We start from the raw sequence: 9,898 nt of genomic DNA on the forward strand, positions 1-9,898 counted from the left end.
TATTTTGGTCTGATCTGACGGAATTACGGGGGCTTTATACATTGGAATATTCGCGTGGGGGTCGACGGTATTATCGTGAACGACGGTATCTCCTTGACTTTCTGCGGAGCGTACGATTCAATAATTGCTGCGGCATTTTGGTCATCTTCCTTCGTCTGAGGGGCAACGGAATTATCCTCCTCCGACTCAGAATCTGATCCACTCGCTAATGCCGGCATGTCGTCATAATCCGGGGTAAGATCTTGATCGAACGGATCTTGGATCTGAGGCGCAGGCTCCCCGTGTTCAAGCACAGCTTCTTCAGCGGCTTTCCGACTGGTACGAGTCTGCCTTCCCACGGTTTTAGATGGTTCAGGTGGGGTGGCTTTGACTGCGGGTACTGCATTCTTGGGTGGTCCACGCTTAAGCCGTGGTACCTCAACGACTACTTGGCGTAAGAGGGTATCAGCGTTATCCTGGTTGGCTGCGGTATTCGGACTAGTGTCTTCCTCGGCAATGTGCATGAACTGTTTAATGCCTTGGATTTCCTTTCCTATAGCCTCTGATCTAGCAATGAGTGCTTCCAGACGCTTCCTTGCATCAACACCTGAGACTGGTGCATTAAGCAATTGAGACTGCGCATCCGGAATTACGGGTGACGAGCGCTGCTTGCTAAGGTAGGGGAACGGGTTCGACGATAGAGTTCATCAACGTGGAAATTCCGGTCTGTCCTGGATTCAAACGATGCCATTCCTCAATACGATCTTGAGGTAGGCTCCCGGAGTTCCTCTAGGGACCCAAGCACCTGTGGACAAGACGACTTTGCCATCCACGTTGCGCCTGCATTTCCCTGCTTTCGTCATCTCCTCGACTTCAGGGCAGTCTCGAATGAAGTGGCCGAGATTACCACAAAATCCGCAGTTTTGTCCTGAGCTAGTCTGCGCGTTGACAAAGCTATTCTGAGGGGCTGAGGGGTACGATCTCTGCTGAGCGCGTTGGAAACGGTCCTGAGTCTGTAACTGTAAGAGCGTTCGCTGAGTTTGATAAGCTGATTGATATGCTCGAATTTAACCGTAGCTCCTCTGGCTCGGGTTTGACATGAACGGACGGCATTGGCGTCGAACTCGGCATTGCCATAGGTTCTGGCCTAGCAGGTCCAGCGTCTCTTCCACCATAATATCCGTGGTGAGACATTCCGCTGATGCTGCTCTCGCCTTTATCCGTGCCTTGTAGAACGAACTGCGCGGCGGCATAAATATCTGAGAGAGGATAAGGGTCTGCTGGGTGGTGATCGGGTAACTTGATCTGAAGACGACGTGCGATAGCATCCCAGGTATGGGTAGCGAAGCCCTTGCTAAACATATTGCCAATCTCGTGTTCTGACAAACGTTTCTTCTCGATAAGGTGCTTGGCTTAGGGTAGAACTCCCTGTAGAAAGCTCCCAATTCCGCAAGCGTGTCGACCTCTCTGGCGTAGTTGCCAATGACTCGATCGAGATCATGACGCTCGTATTTGCGCTCGGTATTAGCATCTGGGTACTGCTTTAACACGGCGGCTTTAAATTGGTCGTAGGTGCTATTAGCGTCAGAATATTCAGGAAGGGATTCCCAAAATTCCGAGACCATTAAACCGGGATTAGAATATAAACCATTTCTTTCTCTCGGTATTATCGGTTATCTGAGCACGTGAGAACAGCTGCTCGATATCAACGATATAGCGAGGAAGCTCGCGTCCTGGGCTAGTCTCGTCGATAATGACGGGCGCGCTCTTTTCTTTGCGATAGGGCATTTGTGCTGCCATGATGACTGGTGGTATTACTGGTGGTGGTAGGAAGGTGGCGGTACGACCGGAATTACAGGTGGTACAGTTGGGTTTGCGATATTAAGATTGGGTTCGATGGGTTCTTCTTTTACCGAAGGTTCGGGAGTAGAAGATGGAGCTGTGGTAATTCTAGTTCGTCACTAGATTCTGACGAGTCGTTTGTCGCGGTACGCGGTAAAAGATGCTGCTCCAAAGGAATATCCTTGAAGAAATCTTCTGCGGAACGAGCTGGGGATACGGGTGCGGTCCCGTAATCTGATCCTAAAAGGTCTCCTGTGACCTTCTTCTTCGTCACTGGTATCTGAAAACCGTAGCGGATTTCCAGTAGAGATATCGAGTTCTTCGGGGTAAGGGGAAAGTGGTGAATGCGGTAATCCTCCTGGGAATGACTGGGATTCAGGAGAATCGGGTTCTGCGGTTTCTGAAGGTACGGTGGAGGAAGATGCCTCTGGTTCTTGTGTCTGGAGCTAAATGCGCGGTAGATTCTTGTAACTGTCGACGAGCGGTGGTATCTCTAAGGCCTCTGCCTTGAACTGGGACGTATGGGGTAGTGCGTTCGAATTTAGATGGAATGGTGAAAGATTCGGGTTTGTAGCAGACCGTAGACCGCTACAAAGGGCGAATTGAAAAGTGGATTAGGTTCGGTATACGAACGATGAAGAATTCCGTGGAAACGAAACCCTCGCGGTGGGCTCCAGAATGATGAGCCTAAACTTCCGTGGGCAACGGCAAAAACCAAAACTCTACAGGAGTTCACGGGCAAATGGCGTGTAGCGGCAATAAAGGCTTTGTTGTTGTGCGAGTGTTTCGGTGCACCTCCGTGCGATGAATTCCTCAAGAACGCAAGTATACACTGCGACTTTTCAGTCAGCGAAGTAGTACCCTTAACGATCGAGTACTAGAAAACGTTGGCTGTAAGCCGGGAAGGGTCTCGATAGACGAGAAGGAACGGAATCCGGTATAACTGGGAATACCGGCAAACCGTGAACGAAGTGACGGCAATTTAACTAGTAAAAGCCGTGGGCGATGTTGACGGAATTAGAGAAAATGCCGTCAAAGAGAAATACCGTTGGCAAGATAACAAATACCGTGACGGCAAGAGACGAAGACTGTAGTCGAGAAACGAGAAACTGGCGGTAAAACGAAGATAAGACTGGCTGGCGATGATATGAGGGGGAACTAGTGACGGCAAAACGATGGCTGGGACTGGGCTGGACTGAAACTGAAACTATACTGAGGTTAACGACGGCAAAACGAAACTGATACTAATCCTGAGTCTACACGGAGACTATCCTATACTGAAACTGACGGCAAGATACCAAATACCGTGACTGATGATCCTATACTGAAGCTGTTGACCGAAATTCCGTGACAGATGCTGCTGGCGGCAATAACGATCCTAATCTGAGTCCACACGGGGACGTAACGATCCTGAACTGAACTGGGTAAAACGATGGCGACGTAGAAGGTGAAAACTGATGAAAACGATCCTGGCTGGTGAAAGTGAAACGATGCTGGCGGATTAAAAGATAAAAGCGAGTTGTGGACACCAAATTCCGTGTATTGGCGCAATATGAGCGTACACCAATACCGTTAGAAGAAAAGCCGTGACAGAGAGTATAACTTGGAGTGACTATGTTGTTATTGTCTATCTCCTAGCGAGTACAAGCGATAACGGTGGTCGATAACGTGGATGATGGCTAGTGTCCAGTAACTTTTCTAGCAACTCTACTATACTAGCTTTTATACTACAAGTCCGGAATAAAATTAGAATACTTGAAACGAGTCCTTAGTAAGTCCTTAGTACATCGATTGGTAAGAAATGATACAAAACGCGTGCTCCCAGAGTTCTAAAGTAACAGCACCCACACGGTTTTACCGCGTATAGACTTAGTGATCAGAAAGAATTCCCCCGACATATGGACTCTTGGGCTGCTGTGTTGCTGCGGCAAAGTACACTGAAGGTAGTACACTGAAGTAGATGCGTGCGGCATTATCTTGGCGTTGTAACAGCCTTAGTAAAGTGAGTGGAAAGGTCACGGTATTAGGTCTTTTGCCGTGGAGTTGGTACTTTGACTGCGGCATTCTTCTAAATGACGCTTGATGCTGAGGTCATCGATGGCTGTGCTGGGCGATCAATGATGGTCCTAAATCCGTGAGATCTGCAATCAGGTGCCTGGCGGCATTAATGAAGTGGCGCATATTGATACGGAATACGAGCTGGGAAGGATAGTTGGCGGTAAGAGTGGGTATTGCCGTGATTGCAATCGTTGACTTAGTGAAAGTCCGCTAAGTGGACAAGGCATTTATTATAATGCTAAAATCCGGAATTCTGAGCATACAGAGCCTTGAGGCTCATCATCGCATATGAAACAACACCATGCCATGTTGATCCTCCAGCCAAGGGTGGTATCACAGGACGGTGTTCCGGGTTTTTGCAGTTAGTAATTCGACCTATTGTGCAATAAAATGCATATAAAATTTCTCTCCAGCCAGCAGATTATACCCCAACTACACTGTGTTCAAGAGCTGGATGTGGCCAATCTTGGCTTGCCCACGAATCACTGCCACCACAACAACATCCAGTCACTCCAGTCACAACCTCTGCTTCCACTTTCGCTGCACCCTCTGCTTCCACTTCTACTGCTCCTACTCCTGTTATCCGGTGATGAGCCTCAAGGCTCTGTATGCTCAGAATTCACGGATTTTAGCATTATAATAAATGCCTTGTCCACTTAGCGGACTTTCACTAAAGTCAACGATTGCAATCATGGCAATACCCACTCTTACCGCCAACTATCCTTCCCAGCTCGTATTCCGTATCAATATGCGCCACTTCATTAATGCCACCAGGCACCTGATTGCAGATCTCATGGATTTAGGACCATCATTGATTGCCCAGCACAGCCATCGATGACCTCAGCATCAAGCGTCATTTAGAAAGCCGCAGTCAAAGTACCAACTCCACGGCAAAAGACCTAATACCGTGACCTTTCCACTCACTTCTAAGGCTGTTACAACGCCAAGATAATGCCGCACGCATCTACTTCAGTGTACTACCTTCAGTGTACTTTGCCACAGCAACACAGCAGCCCAAGAGTCCATATGTCGGGGGAATTCTTTCTGATCACTAAGTCTATACGCGGTAAAACCGTGTGGGTGCTGTTACTTTAGAACTCTGGGAGCACGTGTTTTGTATCATTTCTTACCAATCGATGTACTAAGGACTTACTAAGGACTCGTTTCAAGTATTCTAATTTTATTCTGGACTTGTAGTATAAAAGCTAGTATAGTAGGAGTTGCTAGAAAGAAGTTACTGGACACTAGCCATAATCCACGTTATCGACCACCGTTATCGCTTGTACTCGCTAGGAGAGACAATAACAACATAGTCACTCCAAGTTATACTCTCTGTCATGGCTTTTCTTCTAACGGTATTGGTGTACGCTCATATTGCGCCAATACATGGAATTTGGTGTCCACAACTCACTTTTATCTTTTAATCCGCCAGCATCGTTTCACTTTCACCAGCCAGGATCGTTTTCATCAGTTTTCACCTTCTACGTTGCCATCATTTTACCCAGTTCAGTTCAGGATCGTTACGTCCCCGTGCGGACTCAGATTAGGATCGTAATTGCCGCCAGCAGCATCTGTCACAGAATTTCGGTCAACAGCTTCAGTATAGGATCGTCAGTCATGGTATTTGGTATCTTGCCGTCAGTTTCAGTATAGGATAGTCTCCGTGTAGACTCAGGATTAGTATCAGTTTCATTTTGCCGTCGTTAACCTCAGTATAGTTTAGTTTTAGTCCAGCCCAGTCCCAGCCATCGTTTTACCGTCACTAGTTCCCCTCATATCATCGCCAGTTCGTCTTATCTTTGTTTTACCGCCAGTTTCTCGTTTCTCGACTACAGTCTTCGTCTCTTGCCGTCACGGTATTTGTTATCTTGCCAACGGTATTTCTCTTTGACGGCATTTTCTCTAATTCCGTCAACATCGCCCACGGCTTTTACTAGTTAAATTGCCATCACTTCGTTCACGGTTTGCCGGTATTCCCAGTTATACCAATTCCGTTCCTTCTCGTCTATCGAGACCCTTCCCGGCTTACAGCCAACGTTTTCTAGTACTCGATCGTTAAGGGTACTACTTCACTGACTGAAAAGTCACAGTGTATACTTGCGTTCTTGAGGAATTCATCGCACAGAGGTGCACCGAAACACTCGCACAACAACAAAGCCTTTATTGCCGCCACGCGCCATTTGCCGTGAACTCCTCTAGAGTTTTGGTTTTTGCCGTTGCCATGGAAGTTTAGGCTCATCACCGGCCTCCTTCACTTTCACAATCTTCGGTAATGTCTTCATCCACCAATCCACCGTGGCAGTCACCTAGCCATATTCCCAATCCATCAGGAACTACGAATTCCAGATGCATCGAAGCAGCACAGCGACATGCACCAATGCCTGCTTCTGCAAATTCTGTCATGACCACATGAATCAATGTTCCCAGAGATGGATCTGTCACTGCTCAGCAAGCAGCTCTGGAGTCAATGGACATAGACGAACAAATGTTACTGCCTTTGCAGCATTGCAGAACATGAGTTCTTGCCATTTAGCAAATGGTGGTCGACCTGCGAAATCAGGAAAAACCAATCGTATTAATGGTCCTATTCAAGATTCAGTCTCTGGGCTCTATGCACAGAAATTTCTTGTACTTTTGATTCCAATATATGTGAGTAACTAAACAAACATACTCATTTATTCAAGCTAAGCAATTTTCAATACAGGATGGCACTATTACCGACGTGAATGATCCTTATGTTCCCAGAACCCGCAACCACTTACGATTATCATCAAACATCTTTGCGGAAAATATCACCACTCTCCAGGAATATAATCTCACATTTGATATTACTTTTTCTATTGCTGAACTTAATCGCCCAGTTGTGGATCAACTGTACAGCCATCTCGCAGCCCACATCAATGCGAATAATATGCAAATGCAGCCTTGGTGCCTTTCTCCACTTCCTGCTCAGCTTCCTGCTCTCACATTAATGCCATTCACGGTTCTTCATCCTGAAAAGTCAAATCCAAGCTTAGGTGCTGTTATCAAAGATGCTCAAATCCAGCAATACGACATTACTCTTGAAACGCTGAATAAACTCGCATGCTTACCTGCTCTCGCTAATTCTGAAGACAGGACACCAATAATCCTTATTGGTACGTGAGCATTGTTACTCTCTTTACTCTTCTAAGAATATAAACTCACTCATTTTATTAACAGGCACAAAATATCGCCTCAATGGATTACTTGGGGATGGCCAAGTGCATTCCTGCTTCACATACCACGTCCTTTACGATCTCCAAACACCTCTCCAGACACTGTTTGGTCAACATAGTAATGATGATAGGCCATGTCCAGAATGCCATTTAGACTGTCCTCATCCTCCTGCTGCATTGACCAGCGATAATGATGATTCCGCTGATGATATAACTAATAACACCTCGACATCCACTAATGATATCATGACATCATCCAATGAACTCTCCAACGAAACCAACTCAGTAGTAACCACTACTGCTGCTACTACGTCATCCAATGAACTCTCTAATGAAACCAACATAGTAGGAACCACCACTGCTACTGATAATCACACGTTATCTTGGGAGCAGAGTATGCTGCAGTTATAGCACACAGTTACTTACTTCAATGGGTCTTGAACTTGTAGTACCTCTTCACCTGTTGTTGCGCAGGCCTCAGCCTCTACCGCTTTATTTGCTCACTCTTCACCCTCAGTGTCACCTCTTACTGTAACACCGACTCTACTGGAAGAAGAAGCACAGGCCCCATCAGTACTGACAGCAGCTTTCTTTGCTCCATCCTCTTCCCCATCACCATTGCTTGAATCAGTACCTATAACTCCATCTCTGACTACTACTTTTTCTGGTCTTCCATTTTCTTTATCAATGCCATCAGCAGCAGTTTCCAAATCACTTCCTAGCACAATAAGGAGACTGCCTCAACCTTTTCCCTTGCCTCCACCCTCACCCAGCAGCCATCTCCACTGTTCAACACGAAACCATAATTCTAGTCATATTTCAAACCATGAAGACCCTTCGAATATCGTGGACGTGCAAAAGTGGCTCACCTCAGTCTATGATTAGGAGAAAGTACAAGCGATGCTATTGTTCTTAACATTAGTGCCCCAACAGAAGCTGCCGCTGCTAGTGTCTTTATCAAGTGTCTTGAGCATCATCACAAGGCTTAAGTCTTCCAACAGTTTTTCATTTGAATTTCAGTGCACTGGGGGGCCACATAGCTAACATTGGATAATTTGCATGTACCTCCAAAGATATATTTTAGTTATTTATGATCTTAAACCCTCCTTCTGAGTAAACTGCACCTCTGAATTAAATTCTAAAGATGATCAGACTTGGTATCTGGGTTGATCTAGTGTTCTAAATTTGGCAAGTTCAACTTTGTCCACTACAATCACCCACTGATCTCCTTTGAAATGCCTGAAGTTCGGGAACTGTTCTTCTTCTACTGGGTCATTAAAGATTTTATTGAGTACAGTCATAGAAAATCTTTCTCTTTGGATATACTTCAGCTATGGGTTGATGCTAAAGAGGAGGAGGAGAATGGTACAATTGCTCTGCCAGAACATGTGGTAGAAGTCACTAAGCAAGGAATGGTCTTTCCTCTGACCAAGTCTATGGCTCATCTTACCCGAGGAGATAAAATGTCACTACAATCTTTCCATCAAGCTATGCTGTACCTACACTACACCAAACTTTGGAAGGGACTGAGAAGGAGATGGATATTTGTCAAACTGCTGGTCTAGTTCTTCAGAATGTTTTTAAGCATCCCAGGCTTGTCTGCTTAGACTTGAAGGAAGTCATTCTTCATGCACGTATCATCCTGTTTTTACATCTCTCAAAGCTGACATATATCGATTCAAGTCCTAGCGCATTGCTCTCCCAACATCTACACTATCAATGACTGGTTCGAAACTATATGTAAAGTTGATAAAAAGGTCTAATTTCTATCTCGTTATATGCATCCTGATATACTCAATTTGTGATAGACTCGTAAATTCAAGATCGTACTTGCTTTCCAGTTTGAAAGTCATGTGCTTGCATTTTGCTCATATGATAATAATGTTAGAGTGAGTATTTCCTATGTTCAGTTGGCAGTTCAAATTCTAATCCTATTTAGTTTTACTGGTTCCTTCATCTGGGAGTTATAGTGAATCCTTAGACTTGACTATCCAGGCTTCAAGACAATCAGCTGAAGATGAAATCTGTGACCATGGTGGAGACCTGGATGATTAACTACTTTTCAATGGTGATTTTTTCGAGTTTACAGATCCCTTGGTGAATTTCCATGGTTGGTTGGAAAAACTTGTAACAGCATTGGAGACAAGGTGACTTTGGAAATTAGCTGAAAGTAGGTGGAGGCAGCAGGAAATGCTCAACTTGAAGCTCCACGGGTCAGGTAGCAAACCAAAGGCCAGGACAAAGAATGACAAGGAAATGGAGATTCTTGCTGAAATGCAGGAAAAGCGAGAGAAAGGTGAGTACCTTTGTTATATCTATTCGACAGTCTATTTACTTGGATATAAGCTTTAAAGGCAGTGGAGGATGCAAATAACTCGATACCTGCCAAGAAGACATCTGCGAAACAAGAGTCTAAAAAATCAAAACCCTGTATATCATCAAAGAAGAAGACGACAAAGAAGGCAGAAACAAAGGCCAGGCAACAAAAGGAAACAAAGGCGACACCTAGGAGAAGAAAATTGCCACCAAACAAGATAATAAAGTGGACGTTTTATTTTCCTGTGGGTTTTATTTTTTTTTCTAGTCTAAATTTATAATCCATGTGCTGGTGTCAGGTTCCTCATCCTCTGTTTCAAAGAGAAAGACACCACCCTGAAACCTGAATTGAAAACGCCAAAGCCAAAGAAGAACTAGAACAAAGGCTTCAGAGAAAGTGATCATCACCACGAAGACTAAATCGACAAGCTCTGCTGCTATCCTCTCAAGTCAACCGATGATTGCTTTTTTGAGAAGGGCTGACAGCCCTTTGCAGGAATAGGTGC

The 9,898-nt window shown here is 45.3% G+C and overlaps 2 protein-coding genes across 2 annotated transcripts; both read left to right on the forward strand.

Annotated features, from left to right (window-relative positions):
• Nucleotides 1-6,393: 6,393 nt before the first annotated feature.
• On the forward strand, nt 6,394-7,487 carry EV420DRAFT_1648988 (uncharacterized protein; the record flags this gene model as incomplete). The annotated part of the gene is made up of 3 exons (XM_060478236.1): nt 6,394-6,528; nt 6,584-7,016; nt 7,081-7,487. The coding sequence occupies 3 exons, from the start codon at nt 6,394-6,396 to the stop codon at nt 7,485-7,487; spliced, it is 975 nt and encodes a 324-aa protein (XP_060325077.1).
• Nucleotides 7,488-8,311: 824 nt separating this feature from the next.
• On the forward strand, nt 8,312-9,770 carry EV420DRAFT_1484775 (uncharacterized protein; the record flags this gene model as incomplete). Its single annotated transcript, XM_060470115.1, has 9 exons — nt 8,312-8,541; nt 8,565-8,710; nt 8,760-8,833; nt 8,885-8,965; nt 9,072-9,111; nt 9,166-9,223; nt 9,251-9,372; nt 9,423-9,618; nt 9,692-9,770. The coding sequence occupies 9 exons, from the start codon at nt 8,312-8,314 to the stop codon at nt 9,768-9,770; spliced, it is 1,026 nt and encodes a 341-aa protein (XP_060325078.1).
• Between the last annotated feature and the right edge of the window lie 128 nt (nt 9,771-9,898).

Source organism: Desarmillaria tabescens (assembly GCF_030435595.1).
Source record: "Desarmillaria tabescens strain CCBAS 213 chromosome Unknown EV420scaffold_55, whole genome shotgun sequence".
Classification (NCBI taxonomy): domain Eukaryota; kingdom Fungi; phylum Basidiomycota; class Agaricomycetes; order Agaricales; family Physalacriaceae; genus Desarmillaria; species Desarmillaria tabescens.